Raw genomic sequence first — 22,413 nt, forward strand, 5'->3', positions numbered from 1 at the left:
TGGTTCATTTGATGAAGAGGGACAGTGTACATTAATAAACATTAAAATGTTAATGCACCCAATTATAGCCAAAAGGCTAGTTTCCATTGACAGTCCCCCTGCCAGAGTGAAAAAGGCTAAACAACTTTAAAAAGGCATTAACGTATATATCAAACATAAAATAAAATAAAATTCAATAAAATCCCAATATACAAGTCCTAGGTCATGTGACAGCGTCGTTTCAAGCAAGGATCTGGAACAATTTCGAAGCACCATCGTTTTGTAAACTCGAGACCTGTGTCGACACTGTGTGCCTGTCAACCCATCCCTATGGCTTGGGACAATGTAGGTCTTCCATGGGCGGAGTTTAGTTTGAATACTTAAGCACTGAGGTTGTGGTCCACACCTAGTCCACAAAAGGTATCTGAATGGAATGGAACCGAAAATGCTGAAGTCCCGTTGAACACTTTTTAGGATGAGGCGATAAGCCATCATTAGACAATATAACAGTAATATCCTAAAAAGCATATAAAAAAATGTAATTGCATTCGATCAATTAATAAAAAGCACACGAGAACAGCTGGGTTTTAAGTCTACCTGCCAGGATATGGGTAAACTTCTAGGATATTCGAGAAAGATTAATTGCATAATACAGGTTTGCTCCTGCTTCCTTGCTAATACAGAAATATGGAGGCTTAATACGCCACTCTTCTGATAAAGGTAATATAAAAAATGTCCCAGGTAAATTAATCAGAGTAAAGAGGTAATGGTTTGTGATTGGCACATTCAAATGTTCCCTGTCAGAGAAGAATATGTCGCTATGCCTATATTTGGATATCCAAGCCTCAGCTGAGAGTTTCGGTTGACAACCAACCAGGGCAGAATAGGCCGTTTCTGCCAGCCTTTTCCACCATCAAAATAGTCCTGCTCTGTATTAAAAAGTGTCAATTTATGTTGCTGGTAAAGTCATAGCTAGTGGTTCATCTAAGATGAACATTTTGTTGATTTTCTCATATGTGCAATCTGGCACATGTGCAGTGGGGCAAAGCAAACCAAAAGTACAGTTTCTGGCCTTGTTTGAGAATTATTTCTACCATGTTCGTCAACAATTTCACAATTTAACAAACGATCATCCATCTGTAGTTATGTTATTCCTTTGGATAGAACCATAAAGGAATCATGGTCCTCCACTTCATCCTACAGCACCTGGACTCTGCAGCCAAATACGCCAGGATCCTGTTTGTGGATTTTCAGGTCCACTTCAACACTATCATATCATCCCATCCCTGCTACAGGACAAGGTCTCCAAGCTTAACTTGCCTGACTCCACGTGAAGGTGGATCATAGACTTCCTGTCTGAGGCAGCACGTAAAGTTGGGCAAGCACACCTCTGACCCCCTAACCATCAGTGCAAGAATGTGTCCTCTCCCCTCTGCTCTTCTCCCTGTACATTGTACACAACCTCCAGTCATCAGTCTGTCAAGCTTCTGAAGTTTGCAGATGAAGTGTGCTATAATCACATGTGTTCAGAACTACAAAAAAAGAAGACTTGCAGACCTGATAAAACACAAGCAAAAGTGTCAGTGAAGATGATCAGAAATACACTTACCAAGTCTTCATGTCCGCTGCAGTCAACTCTTGACCAAAAAGCACCTGACTTGAATTAAGATACATAAGATACCAGGCCTTCATTTTTTGAGTAGCATAAGTGTTGCTCCGCAAGATAGGGTTACTGACTTTAGGGCTTGAACAATTTTGCTCATTTCGGATAAAATTAGATACTAGAATTAGAACTATTAACGCAACCAAATGTTATTTAATGTGTAATGTATTAATGCTTAATGATGGTGTTAGTTCAATGCTTTAATTAATTCACATGTATTGTTGAGGCGTATGGGCACATTGGGCAGCTGTAGGCCTACATCTTTGAGACATCTTCGTATAAAACTAGCGAACTCGGAAGACTGCTGATTTCATATAATATGTTGATAAGTAATGGATAAAGAACAACTTACAAAACTACAAGTGGTCTTTCAGTTTATCACGATGCATTATGGGAGTAAAAGTTTTTTCGTCTCCTCCACTTAATGATTCTGCGACGAACCGAACAACACTTCCCATAATACCAATTGTTTCCCACTCTGCTGGTTCAGTTCAGGGCTGTATTCGAACTAATGCTAACGGCAAGAGAGGCAGGGGCAATAGAGGAGTGGGGTTTTCGCCAACAGAACAAATGGCATGATCCTGATAAAAAGATGATTGTCCGTGATAGGATGCGGTGAAGAAGAACGGTGAGTTTGTCGCGTTTAGATATTAAAGTGTTGCTTAAGGAAGGCAGTTCCAAGGACCTACCATAGCCGGAGTTCTGTCGGGTAGGCTCCAGCTCATCACCGTACTGCAGTATGTTACTCTAACCGAGAAGAGTGCAACGCCGCGGCTATGATCTCGAAGCTTAACCGGTCGCTGGGTTGTCAAAACGTTGGCGTTGTAGCGTTTAGTAGTTTTTAGTAATGCGTACATTGTGCTCGTAATCCACTGCTTCTATGCAAGTAAATGTTTTATAACAGTTGCAGATTCAGTAAACGCGTTCGAGCCGCAGTTCGCAAAAATAACCAAATGACACCCACAGTGTGATTTCGGTCCTGTTCACATCAAGGTAAGGTGTCTTAAGTTTAGCACTTTGACGTTGCAAGGCTTGTCTTGTGTGAAATTACATTCAACGCATTCAATATGGTGTGAAAATATAGTTCGAAAATGTCCTGTAAATACTTACCGGTCTGATCTGCATTGCAGGTTTTAATGCACTGTTCACACAATTATTCTGTCGCATACCTCAGGTTTGTCAGCTGTGACAACGCGGCAGACGGCATGGAGAGCACGGGCAGTATCCAGCTCGACATCCCGGACTTCAGCAACTCGGTGCTGTCCCACCTGAACCAGCTACGAATGCAGGGCCGCTTGTGCGACATTGTGGTGAACGTGCAGGGCCAGAGTTTTCGCGCGCACAAGGTGGTGCTCGCCGCCAGCTCACCATACTTCCGCGACCACATGTCACTGAGCGAGATGAGCACGGTGTCCCTCTCCGTGATTCGAAACCCGTCAGTGTTCGAGCAGCTGTTGTCATTTTGCTACACAGGCCGGCTGTGCTTGCAACTGGCTGACATCATTAGCTATTTGACAGCAGCCAGCTTTTTGCAGATGCAGCACATAATTGACCACTGCACACAGATTCTAGAGGGTATCCACTTCAAGATAAACCTGTCTGAAGTAGACAGAGACCTGGTGGGAGCCCACCGCCGGACCTTGGAGTCTGGGAGTGTTGCTGGGAGTTCAATGGGTCCGCACTTGCTCAGTCCCAGACACAGTACTCCCAAGGTGACTGGCCCATGTGGAGGTGTAGGAGCAATGGAGGGACGCAACACATGTGAGGCGCAAGTAGTGAGCCCAGCAGGCAACTCTATGAGCCCTCAGGTTGTGGAGCACAGTGGGCTTGGGTCAGAAGTTGAGGGCAGGGAGAGGGTGAGCAGCATTAGGGAAAAGGAGCCAGTCCTGCGCATCAACCGAGCGGGGCAATGGTACGTTGAGTCTGGACTAGAGGATGGTAGGGAAGAGGAAATACGAGTGCGTGTGCCAGACGGCCTGCGGATCAAGACGGAGCATTTGGAGGAGTGGGGTGGCACGGAAATGCAGGCATCGGCGGTTGAAGTGAGTGGGACCGAGGAAGGGGATGCCCCCATGATGATTGATGCCTCAGGGCGCAGCTCACTGGTTCAGGAGGAGTTTGTGTCGGGTGCCTCTGGGTCAAAGAGCTCCCAGCCTTCCAGCAGCTTCAGCGAGACCGAGAGGTCTGTGTATGTGTGAATGGGTGTGTGCACGCATCTACTATTCTGGCACTCTGAGATTCTTTTGAATGAAGTGCGTTAAAAATAAAATTAATTATTATTATTAATATTATTATTTGATGTTCAGTAAGGAGACGTGTCCAAAGCATGCATTGCACATATGAAATGAGTTTGGTCAGTGTTCAGATGTTCAGGGTGATAAGTGTTCTAGTTTATGTTTTAACCATTGCTTTTATCAACCCTATTTTGTAGTGTATACTGCAGGTGTGTGTGTATGGATGAGATGTGTGATGTCCATGTGTTGTTCCTCCTGCACAGGTTCAGTCCTACAGGTAGTGTTGTGGTGATGGCTGAGCGTCAGAGGGCAAAGAGTGAGTCTCCAGGGAGAGTGTATGATCAGAAACATCCCAGCTCGCAGGTACAACACCCACACACACACACACAGGTACACTGTCTCTGCAATGCACAAGTTCGATCATCTACACAGAATGCTTTATACCAAAAGAATTCCAACTAGAGTTTTGGCATTCAGCTAATTCTATTTTATTGCTACCTGCTGTGTGTAGAAATCCACAAAAAATGCAATGAACAATGCATTGTGCATTATATTCGTACATACAAAAAATGATGTTGATATACAGCCGCGGAAAAAATTAAGAGACCACTTCAAAATTATCAGTTTCTCTGGTTTTACTATTTATTTGTATGTGTTAAAGTAAAATGTACATTTTTGTTTTATTCTATAACCTACTGGCAACATTCCTACCAAATTTCAAATAAAAATATTGTCATTTAGATCATTTATTTGCAGAAAAATGACAATTGGTCAAAATAGCAAAAAAGATGCAGTGTCTTCAGATCTCGAATAATGCAAAGAAAACAAGCTCATATTCATTTTTAAACTACACAATACTAATGCTTTAACTTAGGAAGAGTTCAGAAATCAATATTTGGTGGAATAACCTTGATTTAAAATCACAACTTTCATGTGTCTTGGCATGCTCTCCACCAGTCTTTCACATTGCCGTTGGGAGACTTTATGCTACACCTGGCGCAAGAATTCAAGCAGCTCGGCTTCTTTTCATGGCTTGTGACCATCCATCTTCCTCTTGATCACATTTCAGAGGTTTTTTATGGGATTCAGGTCTCGAAATTGGGCTGGCCATGACAGGGTCCTGATCTGGTGGTACTCCATCCACACCTTTACTGGCCTGGCTGTGTGGCATGGAGCATTGCCCTGCTGGAAAAAACACTTCTCAGAGTTGGGGAACATTGTCAGAGCAAAAGGAAGCAAGTTTTTCTTCCGGGGCAACGTTGTACTTTGCCTGGCTGAGGTTTGTAAAAGACCATAAGGATTGAAAAAAGCGGACTGAGGTTCTTCTAAGTTCGTCTTCTCTGATGAGTCCAATTTCACTGTAGGTGCAAGACTTTGTGGCTTGTAGGCCTCTCCAGGTCTCCGTCTAACCATCAGACGACCATGTGTTGGGCAAAGCTGAAAATTGGACTCATCAGAGAAGACGAACTAGAAGACCCTCCAGTCCGCTTTGGTTCAATCCTTATTGCCAAGACACATGAAAGTTGTGATTTTAAATCAAGTTTATTCCACCAAATATTGATTTCTGAACTCTTCCTAAGTTAAAGCATTAGTATTGTGTAGTTTAAAAATGAATATGAGCTTGTTTTCTTTGCATTATTCGAGATCTGAAGACACTGCATCTTTTTTGCTATTTTGACCAATTGTCATTTTTCTGCAAATAAATGATCTAAATGACAATATTTTTATTTGAAATTTGGTAGGAATGTTGCCAGTAGGTTATAGAATAAAACAAAAATGTACATTTTACTTTAACACATACAACTAAATAGTAAAACCAGAGAAACTGATAATTTTGAAGTGGTCTCTTAATTTTTTCCGCGGCTGTATGTTAAGAATGTATAATCTGTAGGAAGAGGCTGCCATTTTGAATGTAGAATCTATAGGTAGAGGCTGCCATTCTGAATGTAGAATTTATAGGTAGAGGCTGCCATTCTGAATGTAGAATCTATAGGTAGAGGCTGCCATTCTGAATGTAGAATTTATAGGTAGAGGCTGCCATTCTGAATGTAGAATCTATAGGTAGAGGCTGCCATTCTGAATGTAGGATCTATAGGTAGAGGCTGCGATTCTGAATGTACAATCTATAGGTAGAGGCTGCCATTCTGTCAAAAGATTGTTGATATTGTAGCTGAACAGTCAATCAAATTACACTCCCTTCTGGGCCCTGCAAGAAACATGTTGATTGGCTGGAATTGTTTGGTTTGGTCTGAGACACTATGTTTATTTAGCAGTGACAGGACTGTGGACAGTGAATGCACACACAGAGCGAATAGCTAGAAGACAGTGAGCAATTAGCTGAATTTGACAAAAATGTATTGGATTAGAAATTGCAGATTCTTTTAAAGGTGCAGTCATTGATCATGATCCGTACACACACAATACACTTTTTGTCCAATTCAGCTAAATTCTCCTCACGTTCCTAGCTGTCTGTTCAGTGTGTTTCAAAGAAACCTCTGGTGTTTGTGAGCAGCCCTGGCTCTGTAAATAGGAAACAAACAAAGTGTCTCGGACTGACCCACCCACTGTTAATGCCAATCAACATGTTGTTTGATGTCTTTTTTTAGTCTTTCTGAGGCCCCGTTTACATAAAGTCTAGTTTAACATTTTTCACACATATCGAATCTTTGAAATTTGCGTAAAGACAAACCTAGCCGATTGGGTTGAAACCGCTATAGTACATCCCCCACGCCTGTTGGTGGCGCTTTACTGCTGCTACAGACAACTGAAAAAACGTGGAAGAAGACAGGAGCACACGGATAAACAGAAGGCCGTAGTCAAGCTCCAATTAGCAACGTTTAGCCTAGCCGCATAGCCTACATTTAATCTGCACAGTAACACATTATGATGGTTAATAAAATCAGTGGTCAGAGCAGACTGTAGGTTATGCGAAAAGTAATTCTATTTTGTATTGATAATAAAGAGTTCGGAACAGTGCAACAAAGCAATGTGCAACATGACATGTCTGTGAGTTGTCTTATGGAGAGTCTGCTTGAGTACGAGAGACCACAATGCAAGTGGTGTGGATCCTTGATGTTTCATGGTTAACAATTGCTTCCTATTTCATGGTTTTATTACTACAACAAATGTGTGCTATTGTTGAGGGCTTTGTCCTTCACGTACTGTACCTCTGAAGTGACGTTAATGCTAGCTACAGTATCATTGTCTGAAAGGACAAGAGCTAACTTAGCATTCATCGTTATTATAGAACGTTTGGAAACCTTCTGTCTATAATAAAAATATTTATACGTCAGATTTGCTCATATAGGCTATTGCTAACACTTTCAAAAAGCGGTTTTGTAGAAGGGAGGGTCTAATGCAAATAGATTAAACAGATAGATTAAAGTGTGGCTCGTCAATGTCATCCCTTTCCTAACCACATCGATTTAGGTAGATGGGAGATACACTTGTATTAATCCCGTTAGCAAAATTCACGTGTAATAGCAGCAAGGTAAAAGGAAGAAAATCTTTTTTTTTTAAGCTGGAGAGCTGCTACACTCGGCTGCCTCACTCGGCTGCCTCACTCGTTGCGCCATGGCAACCCATTCAGTTATTAAATAATGCCGGTTGTGTCAGGTGTTCTGGCTGGTCTCAAAAATGACGTGGCTAAGTAAGACCACGAAAAACTATCCACATGTAGGTAGAGCAGCACACTATTCCAATAGAAACAACTAAGCACAGTAGAAAAAGGTAAGTCACGAAAAAGGAGCCATGTCATACATTTAAATTGTTGCTGTTATGAAGTGAGGCAGTGGGGTGAATAGGGGTTCAGCCTGAGGTTGCGAGGTGATCACGTGGGGCAATGACATCATCAGATTAGAACGGGTTGCGTGAATCCGTGCACATGAACACCAGCCCCCTAACAGATTCAAATCTACTCACTTTCGACCCCCGATTCGAATCGTTGCAGATAGAGTGTGTTCGTCATTACGATAGGGCTATCTGAATAAGTTTCATTTCGGACGCAGACAAACTAGACTTCATGTAAACGGGGCCTGATAAATGTTCCCAACGTAATCTAGTGAATTTGGATGGTGCACAACTGACTGGGCAGATAAAACAAAAACAACAGTTTGTTTACAACCAACTTCATCTTTTTCAAGGATTTAACAAAGAATGACAAGGCATTGGATGAAGTTGCTTAGTAATTTGACCAAAAATGTGTTCATTTTGAAGCCTTTATCAAATATATTACGGGATGTAGGGTAGGGATGTATGTAGGGTAGGGATGTTTACATTCACAACATCACTCTTCTCACCTACAGGACAGGGTCGAAAACACAAGCTTTTTAAATTGAAGTTTGATTGTGGTCTATTTGGACATGGTGGTTTAATTGCATGCACAAGTGAGTAAATAATAGGCTTCACGGAAACGGGAAAGGGGGGAAGAGTCCTATCTCAAACCAAAATGGTTATGAGAGACATTGGGCATTGATTGATTTCAAGGATGAAGTATTTCATATTCAGATGAAAGGGGTTGCTTGATTACCACTTTACTGAGGCTCGTGCTTGATCAGCTTGGACATAGGTCACTAGAAATGCCCACTTTACTGAGGCTCATACTTGATCAGCTTGGACATAGGTCGCCAGAAACACCCACTTTACTGAGGCTCATGGGTATGAGATATGGCTATCTTTCTGTCAACGCCAAACCCACCTTTTGATGTTGCAAAAAAGCTTTATTTTGGTCTCATCTGAACAAATACCTGTATAATAAAAGTCTGACTTACATTTGGCAAACAGTAGGCAGTTTAGTTTGTTGTTGATTGACAGCAGAGGCTTTATTCTGGCAACCCTTTCAAACAACTTGAGGTGATGTAGGTGGTGTCTGATGGTAGTTTGGGGGACTTTCTGACCCCAGGACTCAACTAACCTCTGCAATTCTCAAGCTGTGATCCTTGGAGATTATTTTGCCAGTCGAACCATCCTCCACACGGTGCGTGGGGTCAATTTACAGACAGGTCCTCTTCCAGGCTGATTCCATACATCTCCTGTCGCTTTAATCTTCTTAACTATTGCCCTGATTGTGGAAATGGGTATTTCCAAGTGTTTAGATATTTTCTTATATCCCTATATCCGGGTTTCAGCAGCTTAACAACTTTTTGTCAACTTCGACGCTGTGTTCTTTTGTCTTTCCCATCCTGATGAATGACCAAGGGTATTTGGCCTGTGTCACCTCATATTTATACCCCTGTGAAGCAGGAAGTCATGGTTGACCACTTAAGAGTTCCTAATCAAACAGGTGAACTTAAAAATGTAAAACATGACTGGTCATATACTTCAGTTAGATTTTAATTATAAGATTTGTTTAGGGGTGCCAATAATTACTGGCACCCATGTTTTGGAGAAGAATATTTCATGTAATGTCAAAAATAAAATTCTTTCAATAATTGTACTTCAATGAAAAGGTCAGATTTTTGTGAATATTTTGAGTGAAAGACCAAGAGGATTAACAGCAAAGATATATTTTGTTCATAGCCTGTTTTGGTCACATTCACTAAGGGTGCCAATAGTGGAGGGCACTGTAGGTCACTAGAAACGCCCACTTTACTGAGGCTCATACTTGATCAGCTTGGACATAGGTCACAAGAAACGCCCACTTTACTGAGGCTCGTGCTTGATCAGCTTGGACAGAGGTCACTAGAAATGCTTTGCATCTGATTAAAATAGTCTCTGAAGTATAGTAGTGGGGTTTGGTTGCACAAGGCGCGCTCTCTTCAAACAACCAGTCATTTCAGATTGAAAGGCGATATAACACAAGTGACCCACAGCCAGTGGTGTGGTGGGAATAGGTTGCTACATTTACATAGTTTGTTTTAATATATTGCCAGATGCATTTATCTTAAGTGAGTAACGATGCATGAAAACTAAATAAAAAATACACAAATACAAAATATTTCACTTGGATAAATGATGAATGTATCTCCCTGTTGGTTTAGCCATCAGAGTGAACAGTGGGAGAGATTGCTACATTTACAAAATTATGTTTAATCCATTGCTAGCATTTATCTAAAGCGACTTATAAGTGAGGTACAATGCATGCAAAAAAAAAATGTATATTCCTGTTGGTTTAGCCACCAGAGTGAACAGTGGTAGAGGTAATGGCTTTAACACTGGCTGCTTTACAGACGTTTGTGCAAAACTTCACTTAGCAGTGCGTAATATGACCCGCCATAAAGTGAGAGAATGAGCAAAAATTAGGTTTGTGTGTGTGTGTGTGAGAGTGAGAGAGAGTGATATAACCCTGCAAAGACTGGCACATCCAATGTTATTTTAAGTTGAAGTGTTTATTGGACCTTTTGACAAATACAAATACCCAAATTCATCAGACCTTTATGGCAAGTTATCGATAAATGTTTTTATTTTTAATTGCATTTGGAATATTTCATGTGTTTATTTTATGATTTTTACAACCTTTTTTTTTTTTTCGCTTTGTCATAGGCCAAAACTAAAAATGTTCATATTTCAGTGCCCCCCAGTGGTCAAATGTTTGCCCCACATTAGGAAGGGATCCTGAGTTAATATACCAAGGCATCAAAGAGGTGCTGATATATGAGCTTTCTGGCAGCATCATGAATTGCAAAACAATGGAGAGATTGCCTTAAATACTTTCCGTATCATATTTCATACTTGATATATTTACATTAAATACCTGATGTATAATATTTGAAATATACATTTTCAACAAGATTTTACTATAAAAATATTAGTTTTAGTATTAGTCTTACTGTAAGTTTTCCCTGCCAAATACATTAATGCCATATCCACAATACCATTTTGGATATGGCATTGAAATGCACAGCTGATCCACCTGAGGGCAGGAGACGTGTCCGATTAATCAGGAAAGTATTGATCATGATGATATAGACTTTTCAAAAAGTCATGTTGGTCTATATTGGTCAAAGCTATATGAGGAGGCTGATGCCTATATGGAGATGTGATTGTTAAGCCAAATTTCATCATTCTGTGAAGACCCATTAAATAAAAGTTATGAAGTAATGTGCAGTTACTTGCCTTTCCCACATTTTGACTCCCATATATTTCAGACCCTACCCATCTTTAATCAGTAAACCAAGGTTATTTACTGAAACGGCACTAAATAGGAGAGATCCCTAGGAAATAGAAAGTATACACTTTGTTATTGTGTGGGCTGTACACTTAAAGGGTGTGGAGTAGTACTATATGAGCACCTCTGCACACATAGGACAGTGGTATATATTATACATACGTAAATAAAAATATAGCCATAGGCAGCAATCATTGAGCCCCAAGCACAATGCAAACTCCCCGGTAGCGAAAGATGGAATGATTGTAAATGTTCTATAAGGATTTAAATTCATTTTGAAGATAGACTAAACCTTGTCAGAGGAGCAGAGGAAAACATCTTACGAATGACTGTAAAAAGCTTCTATGTGCCATTATTAATGATCCTACAAAGTTCAATTAAAATTGTCACGCAAATATGAATTGGCTGGTGACTGTTGATTGGCCATAGGTAACCATTTTGTTGAGCAAGCCAAATGGAACTTAGGAGATGTGGGCAAATGTAGCAAAGGAACACTTCTTGAGATGTTAAAATGCCAGGTGCAGTGCCCCCTATGGACAAAATGGAAAGAAATGTGGCGTGCATCCAAAATATTTGAACCAAGTATGCTCTACAAATGAGTCGTTTTGATCGAAGGTCATGACCCTCCTAGAGGCCAACTTGCCATAAAAGGATTGTAATTTTTGAATATATGGTTTTCGACCTATTGCCCAAGAAAGTATTTGAGTGTACCACACAGTGGGTGCTAGCACCAAGGGACAAACCTTATCATTCCATATCACCCAAGTGGTGCTCCAATCATGGCAAGTTTCATGTAGATTGGTGAAGTGTCAGTATATGATGTCGACGTCAACCAAAATTGTGTGAAAAGCGGCGGTGCAACGGTGGTCATAACATTATTAATAATATTCATAATAAATTGCAAATTTTTAGTTGTATTAAGCACAGTACTAATTTGGGTTTACGGAGTTCACCCACCCACTTAAAGTGTTGAAGTGTCAAGGCTCCTCCAAGCAATGGAAGCATGATTAAGACATTCGCTTCTTTGTTCATTTTTTTCTCAATTCTGTTATGATGTATTTGTGTATTTCTTTAAAATGATTTGACTTATCAAAATGTCTTGGGCAACTTCTAGCAAGCAAAGTCTGTAGAGAATTCACACAGAATTTCAGAATAATCTGACATTGTCTCAGACACATTGATGAAAGTTTCAGACAGTGTGAAAAGGCAGTTACATTAACTTCCAAATGTCACATTAATGATGCAAATTGATAAAAGTGTATTCTAGAAAACAGAGAAAAGAGAAAAGTCATTTCTGAGATGCAGGCTTAAACATTCATGCCTTTGCTAACGTGCCACATTGGGGCTGCTTCATCACAGATGCACTCTTTCTTCATGATGTCATATGTAGCCATACATTTTGATTGGACACTCACAGTGGAAGTGACTGAATCTGCTGGCAGCCATGTTAAGGAAGTCGGTCAAGTAATAATTTGACTATATGTTAGACCATGGTATTTTTAGGTATAATGCTAAATTGCTTATTTTCAACTGATGTGCTCTGAAAAAAAGTACAACTTAAATTAAAGTGCCACCACATTTTACGAATCTTCCACAGAATGTTGTAGAATAAACATTTTACTGAGATACAATAAATCTTAAGATTTTAAATACATTTGTTTTGGCTTCTGATATCAAAGTGCTTGGCCATGTTCCAATTTCTTGAGCAACTTAAGATTGGGAAGATCTGTACATGATCGTGGCTAAGTTTTAAGACGATTGGTTCTGCAGTTTCTCATGAGCTGTCATTTTTTTATGTACCTTTTTTAACTCAAAGAAGGGTATTTATTACGTAAAGTACATTTTGAAGCAAAAGTCCATTGTAGTAATGATGCAGATGACTTAAATGATTCACGTGATGAAAGAATTTTGACTTTAGACTAAGAAAGAATAATAATAATACATCATATTTATAAAGCGCTTTTCACAGTTCTCAAAGACGCTTAAAATAAAGAAAATAAAAACATAACGAAAGGAAAATGGTGTGGTAATGAGATCCGCAGGGAGTGGGCGTTGTACCATCACTCAAGGTTCAGCACTTGGTCGTCGGTATTTGCTGGAGTTTAGCATCCACAGACCTGAGGCATCGGGAGGGGGCATGTTGGTGGAGGAGGTCGGAGAGGTAGGGGGAGCCAGGTTGTTGAGGGCCTTGTAGGTGGTGAGGAGAATCTTGGCATGTATCCTGTGTTTAACCGGGAGCTAGTGAAGGATGGAGGACTGAGCCATGGAGGAGGGGGGTGAGGTTGTAGATATGGAATCTGCTGTGAAGTTTAATGTCTTTAGGTTTTTCTTCTGTACAGACATTTTTAGCAGAGAAAATGAATAATCTGAACAGCATGTAGCAGCAGCAGCCACTTTGATGCTTGGACCCCTTAAATATAAACTACACAACCCACCAAGTTGACTATTTTGAGTGTATATGGTCATGTAAAGGAGGGAATCACACCTGGTGACACTAGCTACCCAAGATATTCGCTATGTACGTAGACCTATTGCTCAAGGTTGGAAACTGTAATAACAGGTATACATTTCGGTTAACTTCTACAGTTATTTACCACATACCACACAATAATATTGCAAATTGTTGTGCAGTAAATAATTGTAGGTCAAGGGTTGTCGTTAAACATTGATTTACTGTATTTTTTTATGATGTAAGTTACTTTATTTACCCTTAGTGCCAACGGTTAATACTCAACATAATTCTATCTTGTTTTTCACTTCTGAGTGATTTGAACTGACGAGTTTTGCCAAACAGTTCATATGGGGAACCATTACGTTAGCTCAGCAGGTTTTATGGGGTGAAGGCACACACAACAAAGTAATGTCAGAGAATTTTAAGACAGGCTCTGGTAACGTCACATCTCTGTGGCTCCACGGGGGACTCAGTGGATGGATGCAACCTGATAAGAGGTGGTGTCCATGAAAAGGATCTTTTACACCGAGAGAACCAACCAGCATCAAAGGTAAATATGTTTCAAATATAAATATTCTAGCATTAGTTACGGTTGTCATGTGTGATGCGCACTGATGTTGGATTTAACATTTGCTTCTCAACATTAGTGTGAGCTAGTTAGCAGTAACTTTTTTCAAATAAAAAACGAGTTAACGTTTAATTTTGCAAATTAGTTTATTGTTTCAAAGCTAAATTACTTATTGCCTTTATTAACTTTTGTTATTGCCTTTGTTGACAAAATGTAGATGAATATACAATGAGGTGGGGCTAGTAATATCTTCTGGTAGTTAACATAAAAGACTCATAATGTGTGTTAACATCAGCCATAGGTCATCATTAGCTAAGTTAATTGGGGGAACAAAATTGACTATTAACACTGGCATATTCTAAACTGTTGTTGGATGGTCACCTATCCACCTTGAGTGGTGTTTAGTAGGTTTCGTTTATCATTTGAAAGAGCTGTCATTTTACTCTTGTTAACTTGAATATACTACAGGTGCGTATGTAGCCTAATGATCATGGATTGGTTTTTGGGTTTTGCAGATGCCTTGTCTGTGTTTGTGTGGAGGCTATCCTGCCTGTGCGACACTGGAGGTCATCAAACGGTAATTCACCTATAGACCTACGTATACTTTCTACCTCCAAACACTGCTGTTTGCTTCATTTATCACACATGGTAAGTTCACCTGAATCACAAATAAAGTACTTTTTCATTTCCTCTGCACTATAACTTGCCATGAATGTTTCATAATGAAGCTATCCACACTAATACTTCTGCTGTCAATTTTGCAAATTGCTTGAGGATATGAGGTGAAACTCAATGTACCCTTATTGGCCTAGCAGCAGAATTCTGGGTAAAATTGCCATTCAAGGTTAATGTTCTAGTAGCTCTAGCGCACCCATCCAGCCTCAGTCACCGGTAAAGCCCTCTGTGTTGGGCACCATAGGGTGGTGACTGAGGAACCATGGCCTCATGATCTTGCTTGTAAATAGGACATGCACAGTATTAGATAATTTACTAGTTCATTAGATACAACCCCTGTATTGTGTTATACTGACAGATGTGTCTTGGACCATGAAATCACCTTGAGCCAATTGTATTGTTTTGGCTGTATATAAATAAAATGTAATCAAATTGAATTGTAGTTGGGTAAAAGAAACTAAATGTTGTGATTTTCAGATCAATTTAATTGACTTTGAATTGCATCAGTGTGAACTGTATATAATATAATTTGATCTTGCTGTTCTTACAGTGGAGTGTGTCTCACTGAATAAACTGGACACTGTTTTTACTCTGGAGAATGTCACCAGATTAGTACAGCCCAAAGACTTGTGCTTGTAGCTAAGTTTGAGCCTTGTGGATACAGAACATCATGAACATTTCATGTTGATTTAAGTCAGGCGTTTTTGAAGTAGCTGCGTTATTTGTAATGTAACTTGTACATGTAACTATTAATGCACTTTGTATTGTATTGATTTTAAATAAAACGGTTTAAAATTAAATTCTGTATTTTCTGTCGAAAGTGCTTCAAGCATTTGCAATGTTTTAAATAAAGGAATCAATATATTTCAATAATTGGATCTGTGTGGATTGAATAGCATTATCTTATGTAGGATGCAAGTGAAATAAATACTGATGGCATCTAATTTTCTACCATATATTGGAAGACTCAGTTTGTGGATTTGTCAGTCATGTTTCAGGTTTTTTCTTGAAGCAATGGCGGCCGACCATTGCGAGACAGAGCTTGAGTTCCACTCCCCAGCTTCACCTCAAGATTATCTATCTATTTCTAGTGAGAAAGGCTCTTATATACATAATGTTTAAGGGGTGTTACCATTTATTCAAAATAGGCCATGGCTGCAGACACTGTTGTCTCAACCTGGGGGGAAGGGAGTTCTCACCTCCATCCCCAGGTCTGAACAAAGAGCCCTCACCAAGAAATGCCAATAAAAGTAATATAATTATACTAGGTATAAATAAGGTGGAATTATTGACTATGAATAATAAATAACCGGTCCCTTCAATACAATGTATGCTGTTTATAAAAAAACACATTTAATAAGTAAATAATGATAGTAAAAATAATAACAATAAAGATAACTTACTAAAAAATAAATATGATTACAGTACTGTACAGTTACTGTACAGTTAACCTAGGTTTTTACAGTGTCTTTATTGCAATATACAGTATTATTACAGTAACACTTAAACACAGTAAAACATTGAAATACTTATATTGGTTGAAGTGAATGTTTGAATGAAAATGTGTCCTATGTGCATGACCCATAGCAGGCTGATCACCAGGAGGAAGGTCTGGAGGCCATTAATATAGGCATCAGCTTATCACCCTCACACTCTCTCAAGTCTTAAGTGAAGTAATTCCACTGCAGCTTGTTAGTTGGTCAGCTGTCGTCCGTCATCTAGACGGATAAATAAGTGTAGCACCAATATCTGCTTAGCTTTACAAACCTTATCCAAACATCCAGTTTGTTGACTTCTGTCAGGACCGGGGATCAAATCAGGCTTGCAGTCATTTCCTAATCCAACTCCCATTCTCTCAAACTCCTTTCTTGTCTGTCTTCAATGTCCTATCTGATTAAAGGCAAAAAAGCCCAAAAATGTTTTTTTTTTTTTTTTTAAACCGATATTGCCACTTAGTGGTTGCTGCATTGCCTTTGTTTGGAGGTGGGCACACTTTTGTGGATCAAGACATATTCGTGTGTGGATTGCGATAAAGTGTAAAGAATTTAAGTCAGTGGAAGCTGGCGTGGATGCGTGTTAGTCGATCCACAAATGCAGGTTCAACACTTCACACACAGAATTACAGATTTACAAATATCATTTCATTACAAATACACTTGCAAAGTATGATATCGTTTTTTTAAATAGTAAAATATACAGTTGAGTGCAATACAATATAAAGGTTTGCGTCCCCTTTCTTTGACTAAATGAGAAAATGAGTAATACAAAGACATTTATTTTCATCAATATCAATATATAATGGGTGCTCCATTTTTGCAAATGTTCTTTCATCATCAAATAACAAAAATGATCAAAGAGTGTATAAAAAGGAAGTGATAGTTAAATAATGGTGATGGATGTGTGGGGGTGGGGTGGTTGGTCTGCATCAGGCACTTGAGCTCTGCAGAAAGTGGAAGGCAGAGAGAATGCAGGTCAATACCAACAGATTTGAAAGCAGAGCCTCCTACCATCAGTCAAAAAGAAGAAGAGGAAGAGGCAGTGGATCCTTTAACTAGGCAATGATCCAAAGCAACTCAGGAATGGTTTAAAAAGAATATGGTAACATTTTTGCTTTGTCTTTCGAAGTCTCAAGACATGAAAATAATAGAAAACCTTTGGATTGATTTGAAGAAGGCGTACAAGGCAGACAGCAAAACTGCTCGGAAGAATGGGCTAAAGTCCCACCAGAGAGGACCCAAGAGGTGCTCAAGGGTGTATAGGACCCAAGATGGATATGGAGGTTAGAAAGGCAAAGGGATACAACATTTTGGAATGATATCATTTCCATTATTTCACCAGTATCATTATCACTTTTTTATATACTCTGATCATTTCTGTTACTTTCGATGATTGTGGAAGACTTTCAAAACCTGAATGTGCAACAAAATCAAGGGTATGCAAACATTTGCAGTCAACTGTATATCTTCAGATAGATATTAATAAATACAAATCACAGTCTATTTATCTAAATCAGAACTTCCAAGTCCCAAGTAGAGTGTTTTGTGTTTGTGGATAGCAGAACATATTTGCAAAGCTTTAAATATTTGTGGATCATGGAACGAGCATTCAGACACTACTCCCAGACTTACGGAAGACTATTCTGTGTTGTTCTCTGACCCCACCACATTTACAGCCACTGCCGTACTCTGCCATTCCAACTGTTTTCTTTTTTGCCAAATGAAATTAGTTTTCTTTTTTCTAGTTTCTCTTTAGCCTTTACATCGGATAACAGCACTGATACCTTGCAGTCACTGAAATCTGCTTCTTGTTGATTGTAACGGTAGCCAGCAGGGTACAGTGCTGTGCAGTGAGTAAACCTCACTCCCTGGCACCTTATGAGATGGGCTAGTGACAGATGCTAGCACTCATGGGTTTTCTGACCTCCCTGCTGGCACACCCATCTCCAATGCGTGAGGTTGCAAGTTTGAGACCGGTGGGGGACTGTGCTTGTGTAGACAATGCAACTTACGTTGGTGCTGTGACCTGGTTTGGGAGTGGGGTTTAAGGGGGGTTAGTGTAACAGTAGCCAGCAGGTGCAGTACTGTGCAGTTAGGAAACCTCACTCACCAACACCTAAACAGGTGTGCTAGCAACAGAGCTAGCACCCATGGGTTTGAACCTCCTGGCCTGCACAGCCACGAGGTTGCGAGTTCGGGTCCGGTGCAGGACTGTTCACATAATGTTTCAATCTCAACTTTGGGGTAGCCTAGGCTTTTTATTTATTAGCATATTTAAAATGCATGTCATTGAGGCAGTAGAGAGGGTGGAGTTTGGTGCTTGTGCATGTGAGCTACATTCTCATTGGTCGGTATGTACAAAGATGCATGACATCTTGTTCTCATTGGTCGGTATGTACAAAGGTGCATGACATCTTGTTCTCATTGGTCGGTATGTACAAAGGTGCATGACATCTTGTTCTCATTGGTCTGTATGTACAACGGTGCATGACATCTTGTTCTCATAGGTCGGTATGTACAAAGGTGCATGACATCTTGTTCTCATTGGTCAGTATGTACAAAGGTGCATGACATCTTGTTCTCATTGGTCAGTATGTACAACGCTGCTTGACTTCTTGTTCTCATTGGTCAGTATGTACAACGGTGCATGACATCTTGTTCTCATTGGTCGGTATGTACAGAGGTGCATGATATCTTGTGTGCACAGGGTGTCATACGTCTGGTGACTCCCCTCCTCCAATTTGAGTGTAATTTGTTATTATTCTTAATTTGTTGTATTTTATCAGATGCAAAAAAAAAAACATGATATGGGCACTATATATCGGCCATCGTCCGCCATGTTCTCTAAATATCGGCATCGGCCATTGAAAAACCCATATGGGTCGACCACTTATTAGTCAACATGCAGGATATACATGGTATACAAGATTACATGATATCCACATTGTGCAGCTACCAATAGTGTGAGATACCAATTAGGACTGAACAATTTCATATGGCTGTTGTCTGAGTTTTTTCCTTATTTGTTGAGTCCTGAAGTTTAAGTATATACTGGTTTCTGTGTTTAGGGTGAGGAGCAGGCCATGTTTGACATGGGTGGCTACGAGGACTACCTGAGGGAGCAGGTGGGGGATCGCTGGTTCCGCTACAACCCACGCCTGACCTGCATCTACTGCTGCAAGTCCTTCAACCAGAAGGGGAGTCTGGACCGACACATGCGTCTGCACATGGGCATCACCCCGTTTGTGTGTCGAATATGTGGCAAGAAGTACACACGGAAGGACCAGCTGGAATACCACATCCGCAAGCACACAGGAAACAAGCCCTTCCACTGCCATGTTTGTGGCAAAAGCTTCCCCTTTCAGGCTATCCTCAACCAACACCTCCGCAAGAACCATCCTGGTTGCGTCCAACAGGAAGCAGCCCACAGTGCCTCCCCTGAAACCACCACCGTCTCATCTAGGGGAGGCCAGGCTGATGATGGGTCCCCTGGCCAGGAAGAAGGGGAGGGGGATGGGGCAGGAGGAGGGGCCACGTCCTCACTGGGCGAGGGCATGCAGCCCTCTGTGTCCACCACCGGTCCTGATTGAGGTTCCAGAAGAGAAGAGAAGTTCAGAAGAATGAGGTGAGGGTTGAGGATAGGGCCAGGGAGAATCTCACTTTTGGAGAATGTATCTTACTCCCTTCCCCTGAACAAGCAGTCTCAACCTTAGCTCTATTCTCAGCTCTTCCTCTAACCCATACCCACACCCTTCCCCACCCCACCATTCAGACTCAAATAATCCAAACGGCAGAGGCAACACCTCAGCGACAAATGAGAGAATTAAACGTGAATGAATTTCAAAGCTGCTTTTCCTCACTGTTAGGATGGGAAAAGGGAGGATTCACCTAAATATGGATAGCTGTATCTGTCCTTTGCAAATATTCATTTTAAAAATCCTCATCAGTTTTTGTGAAACAAACTGACAAAGATGGAGGAGTTAGTGTACTAGCAGACTTTATGTAATGGTTATTTAAGAATGGTCTCTCTGCTTTAAACCACATCTACCTTCACTAATACAGACTCAACCAGAAGCTATCTAATGAAGAAACTCCACACTTCAACAGCCTCACACATCGCTGGATGCAGTGTTTTGCCTTTCCTGTCTTTAATATGTTACTGTTTTTTATTTTTGTTTTCTTTTTTAAAAGGTTTTATACAACTTATAGCATAAGTATAGTATTCAGGAAAAATATGTTAACATGTTTAAATTCGGCCAGATTGCCAAGGTTTTTGTGCCAAATATCGAAGTTAAAAGGGAAGATTTAGTTTTTTGTTTTTAAATTTTGCCTTCTGACAATCTCGTTAAACTCTGCTTGGATGCAACACTACCACAGCAGACTCTGCCAAGTGTGTTGTCTAAAAGACCTTTCAGGTCTGATCAGGTAGGAGATTTGAATAATTTGATCTTTCCAATGAAAAGTGCCGATTCGGCTTTACGGGTGTTTACACACACTCAAAGACTTGGAAAAGCCTATAGTATCAAATCATAATATAACAATATAAATTTGTAGGTTTTAGAAAAGCAGGATGTTTCATTACTTTATCAATCCTTGTGTCTTAGAATGAAAATGCTTTGTTAGATATGTTGATGGCCACGTGATGTCTCTTTGGACAAACAGGTGGTCCTAGTTCTCACTTATTTTACATATTATGTATGCTCTGGAGCGCCTTTCAACATTCAACATTTTCAAATAGCTGCTGAATGTTAATATCAACAGTAATATAGAAAACAGGAAAGTCTTCAACCTCAGATAAGCTAATAGACAGCTCAGTTACCTCTCAGTCATCACTACGCAATACAGATCTGTTACCAGCCGACTGGTAGATGCACTCAGTATTATTATTATTGTTGTTCATTTTCGTTTATTTGTTGTACTTTTAAAAGGACTACTGTTGTATGTCACTTGCAATGAAAGGTAGTTGGGCTCACAGAGGTCAAAGATTCCAGCTTTGGTGATGTATCCTGTGTAGAATGGCCTGAGACAAGAGTCCAAGACAGCAGGGACCAAAAGAACCTAGATCGTCTGTGGAACCCGCCTGGTGCAGAAAGAACCAGTAGTTCATCCTCCTCACTCAGTGGTGTTAAAGCAGCACAGAATGTTATGGAACAGCCACCTTCATATGTTCTCTACCTCAACTGATTGACCAGCCGTGGCTACTGTCACCAGTTCTCAGAGACAAGACAATTTTTGTCCCCTGGGAGGACTTTTATTTGTTTCGCATTCAAGGCTCAAAAGAATACGACTAAGCGATTGGTGGTATGGTTCAATTTATGTAAATGAAAAAGGATCCATATTCACCAAGAGGGTAAACGACTTGCTCTGTAGTTTACGATTCCTAGCTATGTTTGCAATCGAGGAAACACAGCCACCAGTTTGATCTCAAGAAGGAAAGAAATAGTGGGAGTGAAGGAATGATTGACACTTACAAGTAGGAGTTGATAGTAAAGCTTGTCCGATTATAATGGATATTACTAGACAATATGACAGTACCCTGGCCAAGTGAAAAACAGCCATGACTTGCCTGAAGGTTGAGTGCAGTCTCATAACTGAACTGCATGCACTGAAACGATTTATATACATAGTAGAGTATAGCCAGTTGAATACAATTAGCCCGGCTGAGTCTGATGAAACTTTCTGTAGGTTTACAGAATTGATCCCGAGCATGCAGTAAGTCACTGAATCTCTTCAGCCACTAATGTAAACCAGAACTATGGGAGATGGACAGCCTGCTATCAAAGATAAAAGTTGTTTGCATGAAGTTATTATTAGGACATTGGTAGGACAGAATTGCATTATGTTGTTACGTCCTTGTGCCTTTTTGAAAACAAAGTGACAATTGGTATGAAATTCTGTGGCAATAAGAGTTAGCACTTTTGCAATCGATTTTGTGTAAAGTCCATTAGTATTCTGCGTATTGATTAATATTAAGTTTATTGATGGTGCAGTGATTACTATGATGGTTTGATTCCTGGCCAACGCAGATTGCCTTTCTATAGGCGTTTCATGCCCAATTAAATTAATTGATTATGGCCAGTAACTTTAATCAATTAATGATGTCACACAGTTACTGAGTAAAACATACAGCCAACAGTGACTAAGCTATGTCATTGAGGCGCTACTAAGCTATGCCCATTAGACCCCGTGATGCGTGGAACAGTCCATTTTCTTCTGTTATTTTGAAGCACTGAGTCTTGCC

At 40.2% G+C, this 22,413-nt stretch overlaps 1 protein-coding gene across 1 annotated transcript; it reads left to right on the forward strand.

The window, feature by feature from the left end:
• Nucleotides 1–2,555: 2,555 nt before the first annotated feature.
• Nucleotides 2,556–19,762, forward strand: zbtb37 (zinc finger and BTB domain containing 37; the record flags this gene model as incomplete). Its single annotated transcript, XM_080833059.1, has 4 exons — nucleotides 2,556–2,635; nucleotides 2,817–3,830; nucleotides 4,146–4,239; nucleotides 19,241–19,762. The coding sequence occupies exons 2-4, from the start codon at nucleotides 2,848–2,850 to the stop codon at nucleotides 19,760–19,762; spliced, it is 1,599 nt and encodes a 532-aa protein (XP_080689185.1). The 5' UTR covers nucleotides 2,556–2,635; nucleotides 2,817–2,847.
• Nucleotides 19,763–22,413: the final 2,651 nt, after the last annotated feature.

The sequence above is a fragment of the Sprattus sprattus genome (genome assembly GCF_963457725.1).
Source record: "Sprattus sprattus genome assembly, chromosome: 2".
In the NCBI taxonomy this organism is placed as follows: Eukaryota; Metazoa; Chordata; class Actinopteri; order Clupeiformes; family Clupeidae; genus Sprattus; species Sprattus sprattus.